The following is a 25118-nucleotide window of genomic DNA, read 5'->3' as shown; positions in this document are numbered from 1 at the left end:
TGGCTAGATTTTGCACTTAGTCATACACCACAGTATAGTTTCAGTTCTGTAGATGAGAAATGGGGAACAGTTTTGCCACTGAGTGTAATATAGTCACTTGATACTGTCTAGAAAGTGTTTATAACCAAAATTGATTTTTATCCATTATTTTACCCATCAGTGTTCTAAAAGTAGAGCATTATGGCATGCTACAATAACATCTATTATGCCCAAAGAGCACACTTGATTGAGATTTTTAAAGTACACTTTAATTTTTCATTCTCTTCCTATGTATGCAGTTTGCATTATTTCTCTGTTTCTTAACAGCAATATTTGGGTTTATTTATACTACAGTTAGCACACTTATTTAGTATCTTTTTTAAACCTTAAAATTGGCTAGTATGACCTTTTGGGTGAAGAGGGGTGTGTTTAAGTACTTTGGAATCTGTAAGGTTAGTGCTGTGCCCCGAGGGCATAGTTGGCTGGACATCAGGTTCCAACTCTCTGAGGTCTGTACCCTGAAAGTGTGCCTAGGGACCCAGAGATTGGGGCAGTGGCTGGGCTCCATTCAGGCTCCAGGAGCTTGAAACACCATGGGGATCCACAATGGCAGAGGCTTGGATTCCCTCACAGCAGTCTAGGAGGGAGGGAAGAGAGCAGCTCTCATTTGGATCTGTGACAAAACTGATGCTAAAAATTATTTGAAATAAGTGATAAGAAATCTTTATTAACTTAATAGTATAGATGAATGCTGCCAACTCAATTTTATCACAGATCTCACAAATATTTGGTGGTTTTCTCACAACCCGATCTCCTGAAGTAATAGGATTATGAGTTTCTCAGGACTTGTCTACATGGGAAAATTTAACAGCATAATTATACCACTATAATTATATAACTCCTCATGTGGATACTTTTATTCTGGAGTAAGTGTGTTATAGACTCTTAGTCCAGAAGAGACCACTAGGTCATCTAGTTTGTAACAGACTACAAGCACTATCCAGCACCTGTATGCTAAACCCAGCCACTGAAATGAAATCAAAGTGCTACAGCCCACAGTAGACTAAGACTGTTACGTATAACAAGCAGAGAATAGGGGGGACCGAGATGCACCAGTGCTTGAGGCCCCTGCAGTGGTGGGGAAATGATAAAGTGAGAGATACCCAGATAATCCTGGCAAGTGACACATGCTCCCATGCAGAATAGAGACAAAAGCCGCTCAAGGTCACTGCCAATCTGACCTTGGAGTAAATTCCTTCCCACCCCACATAGTGCAGTCACTTAGAGCCTGAGCATGTGAGCAAGAGCCACCCAAGTACCTGTGAGAGAGAAGGCTTGGTGCTATCTCAGAGCTCTGGCCTACCCTGCCTAGTGTCCCATTTCCAGCCATGGCTAATCTTGATGCTTCAGAGGAAGGAGATTAAAATGTAACCCTTCTGCCAGGTGGAGCTGGCAGCTATCAGGGCTGGGTTCAATATCTATGGGTTCTTTATCAACAATACAACACAGAACTGGCTCAAGCCCCCCCCCCCCCCCCAGTAACCTGCAAAAATTACACACCACCCCTAGGTGCCTCTGAAAGGCAACTTTTCCCCACTTGCAAGCACAAAGTCTGAGTGTAGAAAAGAAACTTTTAATGAAAGGAGGGAAGTCACCTGACATTAATTAGGGAAAATGCCACAAGCAGGACTCATAATCATAAAACTCTGAGCAGAACACCCACCCCAGAGTGAATGGGGCAGTCTTCTGCCTCATGTTCTTGAGTTCTACAATCAAAAGTTCCGTTTCTGTGCCCTGCTTCGCCCCTCACCATACCCCACTCACTGTGGTTGTCCTTGGTCAGTGAAGACACAGGGTCCAGAGGTACATCTGTGTGAGTTCACCTCTCACAAGGGGAAGAAAGCACCCTGTTTGCCTGGCTGCCTGCCAGCCACTGTTCCTCTTTGCTGGCCCCCTTGCTACCCGCTCGTTCCACTCTCCAGTCGCCACCTGCCTCTGCTGTGATCTCTGCAGGTCAGTCTCTTGAGAGTCTACCCAACTCTTAGGCCAGGTCTACATGACGCGTGAAAATCGATTTTAGATACGCAATTTCAGCTACGAGAATAGCGTAGCTGAAATCGATTATCTAAAATCGATCTACTCACCCATCTTCACTGCGCGGAATCGATGTGCGCGGCTCGCCATGTCGATTCCGGAACTCCGTTGGTTTTGGTGAAGTTCCAGAATCGATGTAAGCGCGCTCAGGGATCGATATATCGCGTCTAGATGAGACGCGATATATCGATCCCCGAGCAATCGATTGTAATGCGCCGATATGGCACGTCGTATAGACGTGGCCAAAGTGATTATCAGTGCTTAGTGACTTTCAGCTCTTTGTGATGTAAGCTGGACAGAAATGCTGTCCCACCATAAGTGTTTTCAGCTTTAGTGAGCACTTTGCATAACAAAAACTGCTATTGGAACCTATTTCATTCTATTTTTGAACAGTGGAGAGGAACACTTTAAACCAAGGACATTTAGAGAGAGTCCCCCTTCTTGTTGTTTTGACAGGGATCCGGTAGTCAAACCCCTGGCTTAGCAAGTCTCTTTCAACTGAGGGTGACCCCTCAAACTGGGACAGACTCAGCAGAGTTCTGCTCCCCTTTACTCATACAATAAAAAAGATACCATTGATAACATTTCACTACCTCTCCATTCAATACTAAAGTGATTTGTAACTCAACACCAGCCAAATTTAATCACTGGCGCTACACAGCTCCTGTCTGCTGAATACCTATGCAGAGTAGGTATGTTCACATGAATACAGTTTTCTTCTGAGATCTCTCCTCGCCCCCAACTAACTGTCAGGGGGGAGTTCATTCAAACCCTGCTTATGTCTAAAAAAAAAAAAATCAAACAAAAAAACCCCCCAACCCCAAACCTTTGCGCAATACATTAGAGGAAAAAATCCCTTCCTGATTCCTGCCAGTGGCCAGCTGAAATGCTGAAGCATCAGCTTCAGGAATATGCGACATAACTGTAAGTGAGCGGCAGGCCTGTTGAGTGCCACCCAGGACATCACAAGCAATCCCATCATACAACTACACTCATAAATTTGTGCAGTTATCTTACAACTAATTAAGCTGATTGCCCCCAAAACTCCTAATTGGAGGCTGTTGCAGAACTTCACCTGTCTGTTGCTTCTCACGGAGATTTTCTGGGCGTAGACAAGCCCTCAGCTAGTTTCTGTTCCTCTTGGTATTGGAGGGAAAACTTGACAAAGTGAACCCCAATGACTCAAAAAACAAAAGGTAAATAAAAAGAACCTAACATTTATTATTTTTAAAAATCTCATTATTTTTGGAAGCTTGTCTGTTGGAATGAAATCCAGTGCCTCTGAAGTCAATTGTAGTTTTGCCAGGATTTCACCATGATTTTTTTTTTGGATGCTTGGGTCAGGCTTGCTTGATGTGTTTTGTAGCATTTTATATTCAAACATATTATCTGCCTCTCCTAAAACACACTTTTTGTAGAGCTAATGGAAATCAGGGGTTTCAGAGTAGTAAAGAACTATTTTAACATTATTTGTAAAGTTTTCTGGCGGAGAATATTCTGATAACCCTTCCAGATTTTAATTTGATACTTGTTGCGCTAGCTATAATAAGCATTTCAAGTGCTTCAGAGTGAGACCTCTGCTGATCTTGGATAGCTTTTTGCTATGGAAAGAATTCAAGATTTTGGGCCCCTATCTTGCAAATGTTTACGTATGTGCTTAATTTTGCAGGTGAGAAGTCCTATTGACCACAAGTACTTAAAGTTAAGCTATGTGCATAAGTGTTGCAGGATCAGGATCTTTAACTTCATATCTGATCTTCCTCTTTATAGCCTTCATATAATAAATTTTTTGAACTGTTGCTAGGAAAAGTCTCATTGTGAGAACTTTCTTCACAAGAGTGAAAGTACTAGAAATACCCAAAAGGAAATTGTACCTATTTTTTAAATAGAAGTAGAACATAAGTAACCCTGACTTCTAAATAACATTCAATGTTTGTCATTGGGGCATATATTTTTACCAGAAATACTGCTGAAAGAATGGGCCTTTTCACCTTGAATTGTTCCTTAGAATATATGTTAACTACTTATGCTAAACTATCTGTTTGCTCTTCTATTTAGCTGTAACACTCTGGGTATGTCTACACAGCAATGTAAGCCTGCCCTAGGATTAGTGGGACTTGTCAGTAGACCCATGTCAGGGAACCATGGGATTGAGCACCTACACTGTATTTTAACCCTAGGTTAAAGATTTTCTGAACCATGTTTGAAGCTAGGGCTCTGGCGTCCAATCTGCAGTAACCCTATCCCAAAGTAACCCTATCCCAGAGTGCCTAGTGTGCCTCCCCCCTACTGTCGACACTCTAGCCCTACAGCTGTGTTGCACTCTGGGAGAACTCTACTGCCCATCTGGTTTCCTAACTGACACTGTTGTTGATGGGACTCTTGCGCCCCTAAGGAGCACATGTGTTTATAAACTGCATAATTAGCTCCTTTGGTGGCTGTCTCAATAGAATCACTGCAATTTGAGAAGGCTTTATACTGCACTACTATCTAATCTGAGAATTGGGCCCCCACCACATTCTGGGAGGCAGGGATAAGGGATCCCTAGGAGGCTGTGGGGAAGTTTTGAGGCTGGCTCCTACTCACCAGCCTCACAGTGCATGCTGCTTGGATATCTGTGCACACACAGCCCCAAGGAGGGTCGGTGGGGGGCAGATCCATTCTTACCCAGATGACCACACTAACTGTATCATTCATAAACCGACAATGACTGCAAAGAACAAATAACAAATCAAAAACAAAGCACGTCATCCGACCCTAATAAATACTATTTTGTTATGCCATCACATATCAGACCACTCAGAACCTACTAGAAAATTCCAAAACAATGACAACCTCTGCAAACCCAAAAAATGCCCAATAAAATAGTGCAATTAACACGCACTCTAACATGATTACGGATAATCCTCTCTCTCTAAACTACAACTATAATCAATAAGCTATGATATCCTCTACATCCCCATTCAGCACTAAACAAAATATCATAAATACAAATCTGCCCAACTCTCTATAATTAACAAGTATCATAACAATGTGGAGGCAGATAGTTGAGCGCTCAGGCCGCTTCCACTATCTCCATCACCCATTACCTTATCTACACGCAGAGCCTCAACATCAACGTCTGCATTGCTTGCTATGCAGTTATCTGTGCTGCAACCACAGCCACCTCCACAGTGAGAGTGAAACCTCAAAGCCGCCCGCGTGTGGCTCGACCATACGCGGAGAGTGGGCGCGCATGTTGTAGAAGCTCTTTGATCTCATATAATGTGCGGAGCAAGGACAGCGAGCAGTATATGGACATAGAGGCTGGGCCCTAATTCCGAACATAGAAGATCGCTTCCCACTCACACAGGACCTCTCGTGCCGTCCAGGTTGGGTGGATAAGTGGGAGCAAGGGACAGAGAGCAGAATGGGACCAAGAGGCTGCCCTGCAAGGAGGAGGAGTGGCAGGGCTCCCACATCAGCACAGCTGGGGGAGGAATGACCCCCAACATCCTTAGACATAGTCTGTGAACCCCAAATTGAGACCCATTGCAGTAAAAGACATTACTTCACCCACCATGTCTTCCTCTGTTGGAAGGCATAGACATTTAAGTTGAAACCACAAAGATTTCTCATAGTGGGATAACGTCTTACATCTCAGTCTTTCAGGTAATTATTTTCTTTTCAATAGTTTCTTCTGAACACAAGCCAGTTTTTTGTCTATGGTGTTGCAAGAGAGTTCTTCCTTGGTCCTTTGTTATACTTTGGCCTGAAGTAAGGAAGCAGTTAGTGGGAATTAAACTGGTCTCTTGACTAGTTTATTTAAACTAGGTCTGAAAATATAACCACATTCACCATCTTGCTTTCTTCTCTTTTCCATTTGTCATCTAAGCCCTTTCTGATGTTCAAGTAGGTATGGAGCAGTAACAACCTGGAAAGACCTCATCCTTTAGGAAAGCTAAATCCCTGTTCTATACCAGGAAACAGAGTAAGGCCCTAAAGCACCTTCACCCCTCTAGTCAATGTAATGGTATGCTGCTACTCTTATCTTCAAAAGTAGAAAATGTGCCTTGTCTTCTCAGTGTTAATTGCACTCCATAGAGGGGATGACATTAGGAAAAGAAAGAATGGAAAACTCAGCATTAGAAATGTGCAAAGCCACTGCCTGGAGTAAAGTTTTCATATTCCACGTACATAGTTCTGGCCTCAATGCTTTCTGCATTTGGCTGCAGGATTCATAACCCACTCCAAGAATAGCATAAACAGTTTTTCAGTATTCAGTTTTATATTTAATTAAAGTCCAAAGTTCATGGTCATGTAACTCCCTTTACAGTTATTAGACTTGTTAGAACTAGCAATCTGGGTTTGTAGCAGTCCAAATCCCAGACTGGAAACTTTGTTTTCCCCGTTAATTAAGGAAGTTTCTGGGCTTCTGAGCTTCTGCAGCCTAACCACCTCCTCTCAAAGCTGGTTGAAGAATCAAGCATTCTTGTCTTGTTCACATAGTATTTGGTACCTGAAGACTTTTGATTTAAAATAAATATTTAAGATAAAAAATAATTAACAGAACATAGCTTTACACTTTTAATATGGATTTGAAGAGTAAATCAGATTTTACCCAGAACCTTGAACTTGGAGATGCTGTATTTACTTTTGGAAAATGGCATAAAACCAGACATGCCAAACCTGTGAGAAAAAAACAGAAACTGGGCTTGTTTTGGGCTTAATTGGCCTGTGAGTTGCTTGTTGGCTAGTTTTGGGCTTCTAGCTTATTGCTTTTTCTTTTAATTTTCTTTTTTTTAAATTGGCTCCTGGCAAGCAGGGGCAAGGGGGAGCAAGCGTGGAAAAGGGGGAAGAGGGGGAGAGAGTCAGGGGTGCACAACGGGCCCACCACAGTCCCAGACTGCATGCCTGGGGGATCTAGTCACATAGAGTGTTGAGGTTCTTAGGGTTTGTTTTGGCCCTGTTTTGAAATTGGATTAGCTTGATTTTTGGTTTATTGTGAACATTGGGGTGCTTATTTACCCTGTGAAAGTTGGCAACTGTGCGTAAAACCCCAAACCAGAACAGAAAGCTGTAATTGGGTGGGGAGAACTGGGGATCTAACAGCACTGGAGTTCAGGGAAGGAAATATAGACTGCTGCAAACAAAGATTGTGTGTTTTGCTGATGAGATTGCAAAACATGTTTGCACAGGGCTATTATGGTGTTGGGCAGGAGCCTTCTGGCCAAGTTGCTAGAGCACTTTATTTAAACTCACACGTGCATCTGCTGCATGTGAAGCTTCTATGATCTAGCTGTTAAAAAGGCTTAATTACTTTATTTTAAAAAGCAGGTAGAAGTGAGGATGGACAGAGATGATAGATGATTGAGGGAATACATGACTTTATAGAAAAAGTACTTTTTGTCAAACAAAAATACTGCTTTTTTTTCTGGCAGAGAGGAGCAGAGGATGCAGGAGCTGAAAAGGGATCTCTCGTCCCTCACCTCATGCGTCCCCGGTAGTCCTTGTGATGGCATCTGTATAACTGACCTCTGAAATTATCTGCCTGATGAATTGGGAAGTTATTAATAGTTACTTCGTAATTTAAAAACAGCTGCCTAGGCTCAATAGACGTCACCACTAGTGTCCTCAGTAAGGGGCAGCTGAAGATCTAACATTTTCCCATGGGGTGCCAGCACTGAGGCGCAAGTAGAGCACACTCAGGGTTGCATCAGTGGATGTTTGCAGTGTATTGTCAGAAAATGTTTCTCTGACGCGTTTGGCTCCCAGCTGTAAATTGTGGGGGCTCCCAGTTGCTGCTGTGCATAGCCGCTCTCCCGGCCATGCTCCCTGACACTAGGGGAGCAGACTGCGACTCGCGGGGGGCATGGCTGGGTGCCTGGGCTCCTGCGGCAGCGGCACGAACTGCCCGCGGAACTGCAGCCCCTTTCCCACTTCCCCTCCGCCTCTCCTCCCAACCAGGGAGCTTCGCTTCGCTCCGCCTCCCGGCCCCTCCGCCTCCCGCGCATTGGTGGCCGGCGGGAGATGGGGCCGGGCTGCGCTCGTCTTGTTTGTGCCCGTTCTGGGGCTCCCCCGCCCTCGGCCGCTTCGCTTTAGCCTTGGCTTCGCGGCTGCCTTTGGCAGAGGGAGCTGGCTGCGCGTTGTGCAGGGACAGGTCCGCTCCCAGCGTGACCCGCGCAGTCCCTCCCGCAGGCATGAGGCTGGCGGCCACGGCCAGTCACAACCAGGCGTACGCAGTGCAGGGGCTGCTGTGTAACCACCCCACGGGCCGGGGTCGTAAGGTAAAGGGGGGGGCGCGGGCTGGCCAGGCAACAGAGCGCGGGGGGGAGGCTGTTCTCGTGACTGGGGTCACTTGTTTTGGTTTGTTTGTGCTGGGGTAGCTACCAAGGTCAGGTCTGCCTGTGTCCGGGACAGTCCCTCAGCTGGGCTTCACCTGTGGGCTACATGTTCTGCCTGTTCTCCGCCAAGTCTAAGTGTGCACGTCCTTTCAATGCCCCCTCCCTCGCGGAAGGGAGAGCCTCCCAGGTTGTGTGCTGCTTGCGCCTGTCCTAGTGGCTTGGTGTGTAATGGGGGGGGGTGACTACAGCCAGGTGTAACAAAAAGACATTCAGAATTGGAAACTCGAGGCTGGAAAACCAGGGCCAACATCCTATTACAGTGTGGAGTGGCTTCCAAAGGGAAGTTGTGAAAGCCACAATCATTTGAGTTATTAAAAAGTGCCCAAAGCCAATCCCTGGGGATTCGTTGTGCGGAACCATCCTTCACTGACAGGGAGGTTGACTAGGCTATGTAAAAGCAGCAGAGAATCCTGTGGCACCTTGTAGACTAACACGTTTTGGAGCATGAGCTTTCGTGGGTGAATACCCACTTCGTCAGATGCATGTGGGTATTTACCCCGGAAAGCTCATGCTGCAAAACGTCTGTTAGTCCATAAAGTGCCACAGGATTCTCTGCTGCTTTAAAAGATCCAGACTAACACGGCTACCCCTCTGATACTAGGCTATGTAAGAGGGCTCTCCTTTCTCCTTTTTCTGTGACATACAAGCACGCCGGCTGTTGATTCAGATTTGTTATTACTCTTCAGAGTTAATATACAGGTGGAATGAACAAGAGTCCATTCATGCTTCTCAGAGCTTTTTAAAAACAAACAAAGTCACTAGTTAATTTCATCCTCTGGATTTTCCAGCGTGCCAGTCTTTTCTGCATGTGTCTCAGATTATTAGCTTTCTGAGGCAGTGACTGTTGTCTTCTGTCTTGTCAAGTCTAAGTAAATAATATTGTTCCAGCCTGTTCTGGAGACCAGGGACGAAAACACTTAATTGGGTCATATTTGCATGTGTAGCTTTGTGTATTAGATATTAAGATACTGAACTTAAATAACTTTAAGATAATGACATAAAGCAGCACTGTCCAGAAAATGTGATGGTAAAGATTGGTGCTTCATATTCAGAATTAAGTTTCCTTGTTTATTATTTGTGTTCAAGTCCTAATAGTATCTAAACTTGTTTATTGCCTTCCAAAATTATGCTGCTTCCTCCCAGTCTCCTTTCCCATTCTTTAAAGCTACTGGTATTGCAAGTTTTACTTTGGAGCTGCTCCAGTGATCTTAATACATATTTATAAAATATTTTTAACATGCATATTACAGAGATGGCACAGAAGGTTTAGACACTGGTCCTTTTTAATCCAAGCCATTTGTGACCTGAGTTAATTTGAAACCAAGTGAAACAGGTTGTGGTCTTGGCATAGTTCCATCACAAACCCAACTTCTTATAAACTTGTGCCAGCCTTTTTACTAGAGAGGGAGAGTATGCTGGCATAACAGAAGTGCCATGGCTAAAACTTTATTTAGTTATATCTCCAGATGTGTATGTTAATATTTAATCCTAGAAGAGCCTAATAATAATAATAATTAATAATGGTTTTATTATTATTATTTATTATTAACGAGTAAACAAAAGTCTTGGGATTTGGCACTCCTGGGTTTTACTCCTGCCTCCATCATGAACCTGATGTATATCTTTGGGCAGATCACTTATGTTCCTTGTGCCTCAGTTTCTCCATCTGTGAAATGCAGATCACATTAACCAGTTTTGAGTGGGTGTTGAGAAATGTAATATTTTAAAAGCATTCTGAAATCTTTAGACAGAAGGAACTTTACACTTCACATCTAACTTGTAGAGGTAATAATATTTTAAGATCTGTTTTTAAAATACAATAACACTTTTACTTTCTTTGTGATGATTAAAATCAAGTACAGTAGGCCTATTGAACTTGGTAGGGTTTCCAAGAGAGCAAAATGGTTATTTGTAATCATTTAAATCTGTATGTGTGAACAAGCTGAGTGCTTTTATTCTGGAATATCTCTAATTGTTCCTGCACAAAGGAGCTGGTGTCAGAATTTTAAAATGGGAAGAGGAAAGGAAATAAAGATCCAACAAGTGTTAACTTAATAGTAATTATGGTTTGTGTCTGAAAATGCCACAGTGGAGTTACAGGGAAATCAAAATAACCTGTACTGAGGTGGCAATCTGTGCATTATTGCTGCAGTCTGTGCAGTAGTTATTGTTAAGATCCAAACAATTAAGTGTTCCAAATTCATAGCATTTCAGTGTCACTACCATTGAGTTTGTAGTTTGAACTGATCTTTGAAGGAGAAGTAGGGGACTAGGGATAACATTTCCAAAAGCATGTAAGATCCTAAATCTCTCTTAAAAATCAGACTTAGGCCTGGTCTACACTATGCGTTTAAACCGATTTTAGCAGCGTTAAACCGATTTAACACTGTACCCGTCCACACTACGAGGCTCTTTATATTGATATAAAGGGCTCTTTAAATCGGTTTCTGTACTCCTCCCAAACAAGAGGAGTAGCACTAAAATCGGTATTACCATATCGGATTAGGGTTAAGTGGGCCACAAATCGACGGTATTGGCCTCCGGGCGGTATCCACAGTGCACCACTGTGACTGCGCTGGACAGCAATCTGAACTCAGATGCAGTGGCCAGGTAACAGGAAAAGCCCCGCGAACTTTTGAATTTCATTTCCTGTTTGGCCAGCGTGGAGCTCTGATCAGTACGGGGTGGGGATGCAGTCCCAAATCCAAAAAGAACTCCAGCATGGACCGTACGGGAGATACTGGATCTGATCACTGTATGGGGAGACAAAATCTGTTCTATCAGAGCTCCGTTACAGAAGACGAAATGCCAAAGCATTTGAAAAAAATCTCCAGGCTACACAGTGCTGCGTGGTAAGCGTAACGGAAAGCCAAAGAATCAAATGGACGGTCATGGAGCGAGGGAGGGGGTACTGAGGACTCCAGCTATCCACAGTCCACAGCAGTCTCCGAGAAGTATTTACTTCTTGGCTGAGCTCCCAATGCCTGTAGGTTCAAACACATTGTCTGACGTGTTCAGGGTATAGCTCGTCAATGTACCCTCTCCCCCACGTGAAAGAAAAGGGAAAAAAAATCGTTTCTTGACTTTTTTTAATGGCACCCTATGTGTACTGAATGCTGCTGGTAGACGCGATGCTGCGGCAGTAAAGAGCAGTATCTCCTCCTCTTCCTCCCGGTGGCAGACGGTACAGTATGCTTGATAACTGCTGAATACCCCTGGCTGGCCTCAGGTGAGGCTGGCCGGGGGCGTTGCGCCTGGGTAAAAACAGGAATGATTCCTGGTCATTCCCAGTAGATGGTATAGAACGGCTGGTACCGTCTTCATCATAGCCCCCTCTCTTTCATGTGTAAAGAAAAGATTCTGTACTGCCTGGACTATCACAGCAGTGGGATGCTGTGCTCCTCTCCCACACCAGCTTAATGTCCTGCTTGGACTGTCATAGCAGCGGGATGCTGGTTCCTCTCCCCCAACAGGTTAATGTCCTCTGCTGACTATCATAGCAGCTGGAGGCTGCCTCTCCTCATTTTTATCTCATAACAAGTCACTGTTTCTTATTCCTGCATTCTTTATAACTTCATGACACAAATAGCGGGGACACTGTCACGGTAGCCTAGGAAGGTTGGAAGGAGGAGCAACGGTGGGGTTGTTGCAGGGGCAACCCCCGTGAATGGCATGCAGCTCATCATTTCTGCAGGATTGACACGGAGCAGCTGTGCTCTCTGGTTCTCTGATACACTGGTCTCTAGTACACTTGCCCCTATTCTAGGCAGGATTGACTCTATTTTTTAGATACCATAAAGGAGGGATTGACTCGGGGAGTCATTTCCATTTTGCCTTTGCGCCCCGGCCGACCTCAGCCAGGGGCACTCATGTAGCAGCAGACAGTACAGAACGACAGATAGCCGTCATCTTCATGCCAATTTACAATGGCAGCAGACGGTACAGAACGACTGATAATCATCTCTGCTATCATGCAAAAGCAATGAATGCTGCTGTGTAGCGCTGCAGTAATCGCCTCGGTCAGCGCATCCAGTACACATACGGTGACAGTAAAAAAAAAAAAAAAAGCTGAACGGGCTCCATGGTTGCCGTGCTATGGCATAATCCAGGGAAAAAGGGCGTGAAATGATTGTCTGCTGTTGCTTTCCCAGAGGAAGGAATGACTAATGACATTTATCCAGAACCACCCGCGACAATGATTTTTGCCCCATCAGGCACTGGGATCTCAGCCCAGAATTCCAAGGGGCGGGGGAGACTGTGGGAACTATGGGATAGCTACAGAATAGCTACCCACAGTGCAACGCTCCAGAAATCAACGCTAGCCTCGGACCATGGACGCACACCACCGAATTAATGTGCTTAGTGTGGCCATGTGCACTCGACTTTATACAATCTGTTTTACAAAACCGGTTTATGTAAAATCGGAATAATCCCGTAGTGTAGACGTACCCTTAGACCTGATCTACATGAGGAAATGAATCAAAATTACGCATCTTCATGTAGCTGAAATCGACGTACTTAGATCTATTTACCACGGTGTCTTCACTGGGATAAGTTGACGGCTGATATTCTCCCATTGACTCCGCCTGCGCCTCTCACCCTGCTGGAGTACCGGAGTCAATGGGAGAGCACTTGGCAGTCGATTTATCGTGTCTAGACTAGATGCGATAAATTGACCCGCACTGGATCGATCGCTGACCATCGATCTATCTATGGGCAGCGATCGATCCAGTGGGGAATGTAGACAAGCCTGTAGGAGCCTAAATCACTTGGATACTTTTGGAAATTTGACCCTAAAAAAGTAGAAAAGATGCTAAAAAAGTGTTTTTAATGTAGGCATGAAAGTATACCAATAGAAGGAGATTCTTCATAAAAAGTGAATCCCAACAAAACTTAATTCTAGTCAAAATCATTTCTCTTGCAACTAAAATGTATTTGGCTCTTCTTAAAGACTGCTTTGTTTCTTTTTTGAGGTGGTTATGTCTGTATCCAGTGGCATTGGTACTTCATGAGGACACGAAGAATGGAATGATAATTAATACTAATGTGGTTGAGTGAAGCGAATTATATTACCACTCTGCCTACAATTTGTGCGGAAGTGTTCTGCTGTGTACAGTGATTTAAGTAAATACACAAATGTATCTTTCCCAGACTTGCAACATTTGACATTGTTACTGTACTCAAGGTAGAGACTGTGCATGACATCAGGGAAACAAACTGCAGACTGGTTCGTGGATAGTTTTCAGCTCATGAAAGTAACCTATTGCAAATTAACAACTGATAACAGTGCACCATCTGGTGCATCACTCTGGTGACAGAACTATAACTGAGTTTTGAGAGAGATTTTTATGGTAACGAGGGCAAATACAGCAGTGCTTTAATAGTTGGTAACCAGGGGTCAAAGAGGATAGGTGAGTGCAAGTGCTGTAGAAATAGCTAAAGTTAAGGTCCAGGCATTCCCATTCTAAAGGCCCTGTTTCATTTGCTCATAACTTCAGCCTTTTGGAGTGAAATTTCCCATGTTTGGTCTTTTGTCTGGGGGCAATGTGTTTTGTTTTAATGAGAGTAGAAATACATACTTTCTCCAAGTATTACACAGTTGTGACTTTTTTGGGAACATCTCTAATAATAAAGCAGCAAGACCTTGGCAGAACCCTGAAACTTGGTAGGGAGATAGCTCTTGGGCAGGAGAGGTGCCTTTCCTGTCTAAACTAAAAATGGCTTGATTTGGCAGTTTTGGGGCATTGAAAAGCCATATTTAGTTTGCAGGCACATGGTAGTTTTGTAACACTTGAATAATTATTTTCCAGTATTTTAAATGAAAGTGAGCTGCACGAAGCATGTGTGGATGTAGAATTTTGATATAAGATTAAAACAAATGTACTAAACAAGATGTATTGAATGAGGCCAGGTGTAATGAGAGAAGAGTGGTTATTAGGAAACATAATTAATGTTGTGCACCTGTTGCATTAATTGTGCACCATTCAGCCTCCACTTTTGAGAGCCAGATGCTCAGCTAGCATATATTTGCATAAACAAATTTCCACCAGCTGAAAAACTTGCCCTGAGAGAGAGAGTCCATGGAAGGGGACATTCTCTGTGATGTTGGGCACGTCACTGAAGTACATCTGTACTGCAACTCAGTGTGTAATTGTAACATGGGTAGACATACCCATGCTAGCATGGCTAAAAATAGCATTATAGATGCAACGGCATAGACTTCAGTTTGTGCTGTATGAATATGCTGGGGCCCTGGGTACATACTCACGTTGCTAGCCTGCACCTCAGCCTATGCCCCTTTGTCTATACTGCTAGTTTTAGCTGTTAAGTGTGGATATGTCTAGCCACGCTGCATTCATACCTTGGGCACCAGTATAGGCATAGTCTCTCTGTCTCAGTTTTTCATCTGTAAAATCAGGACAATAGCACTTCAGACAGCATCTCAGTGAAGTAATGGAGACCTTCATTAGATGTGATGCACACAGATACTACAGTAATGGAGGCCATGACCCAAGAACCCTATAATGCTAACTGGCAAGAGAGTTACAGAAATGTCCTGATTCTGGAACGTACATTCTGGTTCACGAAACAATGTCATGTGAGGTGTTAAATGAAAGACTGGGTCACTCTGGTCATTAATATCATTGTGAATTGTAAGCACAGATACTATGTAAGGAGTTATGTGTATATATACTGCAAATATGTTCTTAGAGTCTAGGTATGAGTCAACTGCAGAAATGGAAAAGATTTCTGTCAGACAAGACATTTTGTTCACAGTGGATGCACACTTACATACAAAGTTATTGAAGAGATGTGAAGCCAACAGAGAAAAAACACAGAGTAGCTGGGGGTGGCTATGCTGTCTCTGAGTACAAGCAATAAACGTAGGGGGTATAAGTAGAAGGCAAAGATACCCCCTTATCCTGCATGAAGAAAGTAAACAGGCAATGTGTTTACCTTCATGAAAATGGGATCTCAGCCAATTTTGGCTGAAAAAAGCTGCAGAGGACTTCCAGGGTGAGAAACGTCTTTAGATGTGAGGTTAACCTGTTTAGTTAAGTTTAGCCTCTAGAAAGCATGTTATTTTATTTTTATATGTAACTGTTTGTTTCCTCTATTCTTACTGTCACTTGAGTCTTAAATCTTTGATGATAAAGTTTATTCTTTTTTTCACTATAAATATATCTAAATGCTGTGATATTAAGCTAGGTGCTGATCCTGAGTTGAATCGTACAAGCTAATGTGTGCACTGTTCCCTTGGGAACAGCAGACCTGGTATTTCTGTAAGTGCTCAGTGGTTAAGGGGCTGCACGCTACCGAGAAATGCTTCAAAGGGATTCTGGAATCAGGGTGCACCTATTGTTAAACTGTGAGGCAAAGTAAGGACAGGCAGAGCCAAGAGGTGATTGTGCTAGTAGCTGATGGGCTGGTGGTGTCAGGGAGCTGACACCCAGTTAAGCAAAAGCAAGACTCCTTCATGCTGGAGGCAGAGGTTAACAAGGTAACTCTCAGTCCAAGATACTCTGAGATCTGTAACAGGAGCTATGTTAATTTCATAGGTAGAGTGAGGTGAGGCTCCTGTGTAATGTATATTGTAATGCACAAGGAGGTAAAGCTAAGGTCGGGCATTTTGTGACTTTCAGTGCTTAACTTTGCAACGTTAACATTCTTTTAATCTGGCTTTTAAGATAGAGCAGACATGACAGATGAAGAGATTTGCTATTGCTTATTTATCTTGAAATAGCACTGAAAGGCCGCAGTCATGGTTGGTATCATATTGTGCTAGGTGCTGAACAAACACAGTCCATGTCCCAAATAGTTTAGAGAAACTGGGATCATAAGTCATCATAGGAGAATTGCATCTTGGAGAGGGATTTGAAGGAGGAGAAACTAATAACTTTACAGTTATATTAGGAGGGATTTCTATGGAGAAGAGGACAGTATGGGTGGGAGACAGTTGGGGAGGTGAGGACAGGATACTTGAACGCAATATGGTGGAACTGGAGGCCTAATGAAAAGCTTCAGAGAATGGAGTGACATGTTAGAGCTATAGGAAAGGCTATAGGAAAGGAGAAGGGGATCACTCTAAGTGTTAGTTAAGAGACTGAAATTGTTACCTTGACAGTGTAGTATTTGAAACACTGGAAACAGGGAAAATCTGAGTTAGATACAAGTGGTGATGAATATCAGAATGGAAACTGATTTTTTTTTTTAAAGTGCACAGTTTAAGGTCTGAAGAACACCTCTCTATCTTAGGTACAGTAGAACCTCAGCGTTATGAACTGACCAGTCAGCCACACACCTCGTTTGGAACCAGAAGTATGCAGTCAGGCAGTAGCAGAGATTTTAAAAAAAAAAAAAAAAAAAAAAAAAAAAAGACAAATACAATCCAGTACTGTTAAATGTAAACTACTAAAAAAAAAAAGGGGGGGGGAGCAGCATTTTTCTTCTGCATAGGAAAGTTTCACAGCTGTATTAAGTTGATGTTCAGTTGTAAACTTTTGAAAGAACAACCATAATGTTTTGTTCAGAGTTACAACCAACCTCCGATTCTGAAATGTTTGCAACTCTTGAGTTTCTACTGTGACTTGCGTTGTATCTGACAGCCTCATAGTCTAACACGGCTGCTACTTTAAAACAGTCTCTAGTGCATGTATTCTCAAAAAACGTTGCAGGTGCTTCTGTTTTTATTTTACACCTGAGTTCTGAGACACAGAGACACTAAGTGGCTCATAGTCACAGAAGAAGACTGTGCCAGAGCAGATTTGAACCCAGGTCTCCCAAATCCAAGCCTTAACCGCAGACACACCCTTCCTCTCCGTTGTAGTGCTTTTAAAAAAGTTATGTTACATGAAGGTGTTTTCTCTCTTTATTTACAGAGCTGTTTCTTAATTAAACCTTCTTCCTGCAGCATAATCATTATGTTATGAGGGAACAAGAACGGTGAAAGTCCAGACTTGCTGATATATTTTAAACTGTATTGGGCAAAATAAATTAGTAAGCTTATGAGTCTCAGGTTGTAGAACTTTGAGGCTTTCTTCTTGTAATTGTTCTGGGAAGGAGAAAGTTTAATTCTTGGACAGCTAAATTTTAGCCTAAGATTTTTCTCCTGCTGTGTATGAGTTGGAAGCTAGGTTTGGAGACATCTGTTAAATTTAAATGTTGCATAAAGATCTTTTTATTTTCTTATTGTTGCTTGGATGTAAGATCTTTCTTTAATTTATCAGTATATGGGTGGCCAGGACAAGAAGTAGCTGGCCTCTGTGGGGTAAGATTCTTTTGAGGATATACATTCAGCCCAACTCCGACACACGTATTACAGATTTAGTTGACAAGTGTAACATGAACCTTGTGACCTGCAGTAGGAAAAGGCTCCATCACAAGCCTTATCCTTTCATGTAAGATTCGAAAACGTTAGTGGTAAGGACACCTTTTAGTTAACCGTTTCCCAAGTATAACTCAAGAAATGAGAACATCCGACTTAAGAAGTAAGAGGCAGATTAGACAAATAGAATCTTGAGATCACATATGGGTACCATGGACAAGGGTCAGTGTTAATTCACTCTGCAGTCTGAAGCTTGTTTGTAGCTCGTTTTCTATTAGGGAAAAGTTCAGGAACTGTAATTGATGGATAAAGTTACTAGATTTTTCAAGACAAATCAAGGTTATTATAAACAAGTCACAAGCATCAGCCTTGCTTATTATTGGTCTTTTTTTTTCTTCTTGTATTTGGATAATATTTCTGTTTGTGTAAATTCATTGCATGTAAATAAAAGCTTAGTCAGCAACTTATTTTTAGATAAGACCAGTTGTCTTCTAGGAGCCACATTCTTCCCTAAAAAACAAAACCCAAAAAGGGTTTTTTTTACCCACAAAAGCTTATGGTCCAAATAAATCTGTTAGTCTTTAAGGTGCCACTGGACTCCTTGTTGTTTTTGTGGATACAGACTAAGACGGCTACCCCCGATACCATTCTCCCCCCAAGAAGATCCAAGTAATTCCCACTGAAGTACATGGTTGTTACCTGGACACTGAGAGGCTAACTGGGCTTCAAAATTCCCAGGTGCAACAGATTTAATATGAAGCTTCCTTCAGTTGAGCAGGTAGAATAAAAATAACCGGTGGTTGTGATATGGATAACTCTAACTCTAATCTCCTAGGTATTGAGATAAATTATCTGTGTTTGAGCAAAAGTTTTTTGCGGTAAACTGTTCTTCAGGTTGGATGTAATTATCTGTCTTTCTGTCAACTTAAAATTACTCATTAATGTCTCTTAAGTTTTTGTTTGCTTGCTTTTTATTTGCAGATACCTTTAGCAATTCACACACATCACTAAGGTTGAAAAAAACAATTGGTTAAGGTTACAGCTGTTTCATTTCCTGACAGATGCACAGAGATTGGTATGTTGATTTACTGCAGATGTGTAGAAATGCATCAATCTCATTTTGCATCAGTGACATATCACGTGACTGGCTGCTGTGTACTGAACAAATTGTTCTGGATGCTCTGCCAAGTATTTTATGCAAAATTAAGGTTTTCAGTAAGCAGGTTTTATTGTTTTTAACCATAGCACTATGATGTACTGTAAACAAGTATGGTTAGTTATGAAGCATGAGTAGAAAAATAACTGTATGTGTACAGAGTGTACCACTAAAACAAGCACAGGTCTGTTTGTTTGGTGAATTTTTTCTTCCCTGAAGCCAGAGCTGAAATGTTTATAGCTGAAAACTGAGATGGTATAATTCTCTTTTCTAGGAACTTGGAATTAGAATTCCTAGACCACTGGGACATGGACCAAGCAGATTCATCCCAGAGAAGGAGGTATGTTGTTTGCAAGTACACAGTGAGCTGTATGCTTTTAAGGGAAAGTCATTAAGGACCCACATGGTTTTAGAACAGCTGTTGATCTGCAAAATATTTTGCACACTGTTGATCATAATAAATCATCATCAGACTGGCAATGGTTCTGCTAAATTAGAAAGCAGTAATGGCCATGTGGAATTCTGGAATTTTCATAGCACTTTTACACAACCATATTTTACAAAACAAATGCAGAGTTGTTTTTCATAATGATAATCACTTGCCCTGTCCCATATGCAGTATTCAAATGTGGGCTGGCTCCTCTTACTGGTCCACAAAGGTCCAGAGGAGCCTCTATCCCAGAGGTGGGCAAACTTTTTGACCCGAGGACCACATCTGGAAATAGAAGTTGTATGGCAGGCCATGAATGCTCACAAAATTGGAGTTGGGATATGGGAGGGGGTGATGGCTCTGGTTGGGGGTGCGGGCTCTGGGTGAGGCCAGAAATGAGGAGTTCAGGGTGCAGGAGGGGCCTCCGGTGGGGGCAGGGTGAGGGCTCTGGGGTGCAGCTGGGAATGAGGAGTTTGGGATGTAGGAGAGTGCTCCAGACTGGGACCAAGGGGTTTGGAGGACAGGAGGGGTTCAGGGCTGGGGAAGGGAGTTGGGGTGTGGTAGGGGGTGCAGGCTCTGGCTGGGGGTGCGAGCTCTGGGGTGGGGCTGAGGGGTTTGGGGAGCAGGAGAGTACTCTGGGCTGGGATCGAGGGGTTCAGAGTGTGAGAGGGGGGATCAGGGCTGTGGCAGAGGGTTGGGGCCCGAGAGGGGTGCAGGCTCCAGGCAGCACTTACCTCAAGCAGCTCCCAGAAGCAGCAGCATGTCCCTACGCAGAGGCAGAGCTAGGTGGCTCTGCATGCTACCCCTTCTGCAGGAACCACCCCTGCAGTTCCTGGTCAATGGGAGCTGTGGGGCTGGTGCTTGGGCAGCATGCAGAGCGGAGCCCCCTGGCTGCCCCTACGTGTAGGAGCCGGAGAAGGCCATGCCGCTGCTTCTGTGAGCTGCTTGGAGCAGCCCCTGACCCAGCTCCCCAGCTGGAACGCCGGAGCAGGACAAGCCCCAGACTGTGCTCCCCAGCCAGAGCTCGAGGGCTGGATTAAAACGGCTGGTGGGCTGGATCCAGTCTGCAGCCATAGTTTGCCCACCCTTGCTCTATCCCTTAGTTCTGGTGATGGTTGTTATTTTTCATATGAGCTCTTACCACTTCTGCAAATGAACAGAAATTTATCATTCCTTCAGCTCAAAGAGCATGTGTTAGAGCTCTTTCAGTGCTGCTCTATGAATTGATTGGCAGGGGAGACTGGTGTAACAAGAGGATTTATTGATGTGACTGTGGTCAGTTTTCTGAGAAGTTTGAAGTCTTAATCCTGGGTTTCCCCCTATTGCCAGGTAGCCAGATAGCACTTAACTTTTTTTTCCCCTTAACTAGCATTTACGCCTTTTATAGATACTATGATTATCCCTCACTACACTCAGCTATTTTTTCTGCTGTTTTCCACAGTGGCTAAGCTATGCTCTGAGAGTAGTGTGAACTGGCCCTGCCAGAGATGCACATATTCTTATTACCTACATACAATCTGAATTTCAGGGCTGTACCTTAAAATGTCACATGCAATTCCCTCATACTTAACTAGGATTTCTAAAGAAACTTAATAAACATTAGATTCACAATTAGCAGAATGGATGCCCAAAACCTAATTGAGGCTTTTGAGAACAATGTGATATAAATACTTAATCATAATTTTGTTGATACATTTTTGAAAACTGTTTCTAAAGCCCTCTTTTTAATTCAATCAGATTCTTCAAGTGGGAAATGAAGATGCCCAGATGCATACATTGTTTGCAGATTCTTTTGCTACTTTGGGCCGTTTGGACAACATCACCTTAGTGATGGTTTTCCACCCGCAGTATCTAGGAAGCTTTCTGAAAACTCAGCACTATCTACTGCAGATGGATGGCCCATTGCCTCTTCATTACCGACACTACATAGGGATAATGGTATGTTGGAATGCAGAGCAGCAAGCAGAAAGAGCCATTTTGGCAACTTTCTTTAATCCTTTTTACAACAGATGTTAACTACATTTTGTTGTTTCAGCTGAGGGAAGGCCTTTCAACGTATGTTAAGGGAAATGCCAGAGTAATTACCAAAAGTATTTTGTATTTTATAGAACACTATCTTTGTTTTCTTTTCTAAGTACAGTTTTATGAGATCAGTGCTTATGGTCTAAATGCTCATGCTTTCAAAAAGAATGGGAGGAGGAAAAAAGATAATCTTAGTGTCATATGAATAGGAAGATTATTTTCCCATCAGATTCCTATGTACCTCAAATCTGTTTTTTAAGCCAGGCTTTTAACAATCTGTGGGTATGGCTACACTTGCAGCTGTACAGTGTTGTCGCAGGAGCTTTGAAGTGCGAGTGTGGTTGCGGTGCCAGTGCTGGGAGAGAGCTCTCCCAGCGCTGCAGGTACTCCACCTCCCCGTGGGGATTAGCTTACAGCTGGGGAACTGTTTACACTGGCGCTTTCCAGCGCTGTAACTTGCTGCGCTCAGGGGAGTGTTTTTTCACACCCCTGAGTGAGAAAATTGCAGTGCTGTAAAGCGCCAGTGTAGCCAAGGCCTGTGTCTTGTCCAGCACACCTCTGTATAAATAACTTTACCATTCAGTCAGAATTTCAGAATCTTCAGATTTGAACCAAATTTCCTGTTAGATTCAAAAATTGTCATAATTAACTGTTACAGGTGTAGACAGTAGTCTCCATTGTACCAATGCAGCAGTCTGTGTCCGTTTAAGTTATCTTGAAACTCTGAGCCTATCTAACCTAGCAATGGAAATTGTTGTTCTTTGAGTAAACCATGTATAATCACATTCCTTACTGGAAAAGTGCCAGTTTTTCTGGCTTTTACCTACAAAACTTTAGAATCAGCTTCCCACAAGCCGATTTTAAAGATGCAAAATCAAAACACTGTTATGGTGAATATGAGTGAAAAATGTTCACTTGTATATTCTTAAGAGGAATAATTGAATCAAGCTACTGTGTTAATCATAAGTTGTTTTAATTACAGATTTTGACCACTGCAAAATCTTACATTGTAATGATAGTTTGCGTCATTGCTATGAGCTAATTTGCAGAGATTCTTCTGCATTATTATTTATTTTTTCTTTCTAGGCTGCAGCAAGACATCAGTGCTCCTATCTAGTTAACCTTCATGTTAATGACTTCCTTCATGTTGGAGGAGACCCCAAATGGCTGAATGGCCTAGAGAATGCACCTCACAAACTGCAAAATTTAGGAGAATTGAATAAAATATTGGCTCATCGGCCCTGGCTTATCACCAAAGAGCATATTGAGGTTAGTCTTCTCTTATGCAACATCTTACGCATCCTCACTACATTAAATGCAGTCTAAATTTCTTGGGACTGAGGAGGAAGTTTTTTTTTTTTTTTTTTTTTTTTTTTTTTTTTTCCTCTAGTGGTTTTATTTACCCTTTTTGTAGCTGAAATACTGTAATCATTATGGAAATGACATATCATGAACTCAAAATAATTACTGGTCTCATCTCACTGAGTAGAGTTCTTATTTAGAAAGCAGTTCTACTGGTACTTTGGAAGAACTGCATGTTAGCGTACCATAGTGTGACGCTGGCATCCCTGATATATAACCCTCAGTAAGATGGACATGTGTTACTTAAAATGTGATGGTATGTCACTGGCATATAGCACCTGATTTTGTAGGCTCTACTTGGGGCTGTGTGGAAAAGACGGTTACTCACCTTTGTAACTGTTGTTCTTCGAGACGTGTTACTCATATCCATTCCAATTAGGTGCGCGCGCGCCACGTGCACGTTCGTCGGAAGATTTTTACCCTAGCAACAGCCAGCGGGTCGGCTGGGCGCCCCCTGGCATGGCGCTGCTATGGCACCGAATATATACTCCTGCCGACCTGTCCGCTCCTCAGTTCCTTCTTGCCGGCTACTCCGACAGTGGGGAAGGAGGGCGGGTTTTGGAGTGGATATGAGCAACACATCTCGAAGAACAACAGTTACAAAGGTGAGTAACCATCTTTTCTTCTTTGAGTGCTTGCTCATATCCATTCCAATTAGGTGAATCCCAAGCCTTACCTAGGCGGTGGGGTCGGAGTGAGATACTGCAGAATGCAAAACTGCTGAGCCGAACGCTGCATCGACTCTGGATTGTTGCACCAGGGCACAATGGGAAGCAAAGGTGTGTACTGAAGACCATGTAGCTGCTTGACATATCTCCTGAATATGTACTCGAGCTAAGAAGGTGGCCGATGAGGCCTGAGCCCTGGTAGAATGTGCAGTAATATGACCCGGAGAGGCATGAGCTAGATCATAGCAAGTCTGGATGCACGTTGTTACCCAGGACGAAATCCTCTGAGAAGAGATGGGTTGGCCTTTCATCCGGTCTGCCACTGCAACAAAGAGTTGGGGCGTTTTGTGGAAGGGCCTCGTTCGGTTGATATAGAAGGCGAGCGCCCTACGGACATTGAGCGAATGCAACTGCTGCTCCCTACGAGATGTATGCGGTTTGGGGAAAAAGACAGGGAGGAATATGTCCTGGTTGAGATGAAAGGCCGAGACTACTTTAGGGAGGAAACGCGGATGTGGACGTAACTGCACCTTGTCCTTGTGGAACACCATGTATGGTGGGTCCACCATCAGAGCCCGAAGCTCTCCTAGCCAATGTGATGGCCACAAGGAAGGCTGTTTTCCATGACAAATACAGGAGTGAGCAATGGCTTGATTGCAGCATGCCTGGTGACTTGGGCCTCGGAGGTCCCGTGAATAAGCCAATCGTCTAGGTAAGGAAAGACGTGTATTCGCCGACGACGGAGGAAGGCGGCCACTACAGCCATGCACTTTGTAAATACATGTGGGGCGCTAGAGAGGCCAAACAGAAGGACCGCAAATTGAAAATGTTGATGGTGCACCATAAACTATAAGTACCGTCTGTGCGGAGGGTAAATGGCGATGTGAAAGTATGCGTCCTTCATGTCGAGAGCAGCGTACCAGTCTCTGGGATCCAAGGATGGGATGATGGTCCCCAGGGACACCAGGGGGAACTTCAGCTTCTTCAGAAACACATTGAGTCCGCGCAGGTCCAGGATGGATCGGAGACCTCCTTTTGCCTTGGGGATTAGGAAATATCGGGAGTAAAATCCCTTGCCCCTGAATTCCTCTGGTACCTCCTCTATAGCTCCGATGGAAAGGAGCGTACGAACCTCTTGCCAGAGGAATTGCTCGTGAGAGGGGTCCCTGAAGAGGGAGGGAGGGGGTGAAATAAATTGGAGGTAGTATCCAAATTCCACCGTGCGTAGGACCCAATGATCCGAGGTTAATTGGGCCCACGCAGGGAGGAAGGAGAAAAGGCGGTTGGAAAACTGAAGGGGATCCTGGGGAAGGACTGGTGCTCTGCTCTCGGGCGCACCTTCAAAAGTTCGGTTTGGGTCCCGCTGATGGTTTGGCGGTACCGTTATTCTGGCCCCCTTGGGAACCGGATTGCCGTCTGCGGTTCCCACGACCATGCCTTCTGCCAAAGTCCTGTCGTGGCCTGGGTGGGGGGTAAGGGCGCTGAGGCTAGGTACGGAAGGACCTTCGTTGGGTTTGCGGAGTATGCATCCCGAGGGAATGCATAATGATGCAATTATCCTTGAGACTCTGGAGTCTAGGGTCCGTTTTCTGAGAGAAAAGGCCCTGTCCATCAAATGGAAGGTCCTGGATAGTGTGTTGCAGTTCAGGAGGTAGGCCTGACGCCTGCAGCCACGATATTCTCCTCATTGTAATTCCCG

General features: G+C 43.7%; 1 protein-coding gene across 4 annotated transcripts in view; it reads left to right on the top strand.

The window, feature by feature from the left end:
• SESN1 (sestrin 1) overlaps positions 1–25118 on the top strand; it is a 145380-nt gene that overhangs the window by 109423 nt on the left and 10839 nt on the right. Inside the window, exons 1-4 of one of the 4 annotated variants that reach the window (XM_032764608.2) lie at positions 8024–8339; positions 19212–19277; positions 21105–21305; positions 22476–22658. In XM_032764608.2, coding sequence (XP_032620499.1) covers positions 8253–8339; positions 19212–19277; positions 21105–21305; positions 22476–22658 — 537 coding nt within the window. In that variant the 5' untranslated portion in view covers positions 8024–8252. Of the gene's footprint in view, positions 1–8021; positions 8340–19211; positions 19278–21104; positions 21306–22475; positions 22659–25118 lie in introns of those variants that run through there. The other 3 variants (XM_032764607.2, XM_032764610.2, XM_032764609.2) reach the window with 3 other exon arrangements.

Source organism: Chelonoidis abingdonii, chromosome 3, assembly GCF_003597395.2.
Source record: "Chelonoidis abingdonii isolate Lonesome George chromosome 3, CheloAbing_2.0, whole genome shotgun sequence".
Lineage (NCBI taxonomy): Eukaryota > Metazoa > Chordata > Testudines > Testudinidae > Chelonoidis > Chelonoidis abingdonii.
Note: the sequence above shows the minus strand (reverse complement) of the source record. Positions and strands in the feature narration are given on the sequence as shown.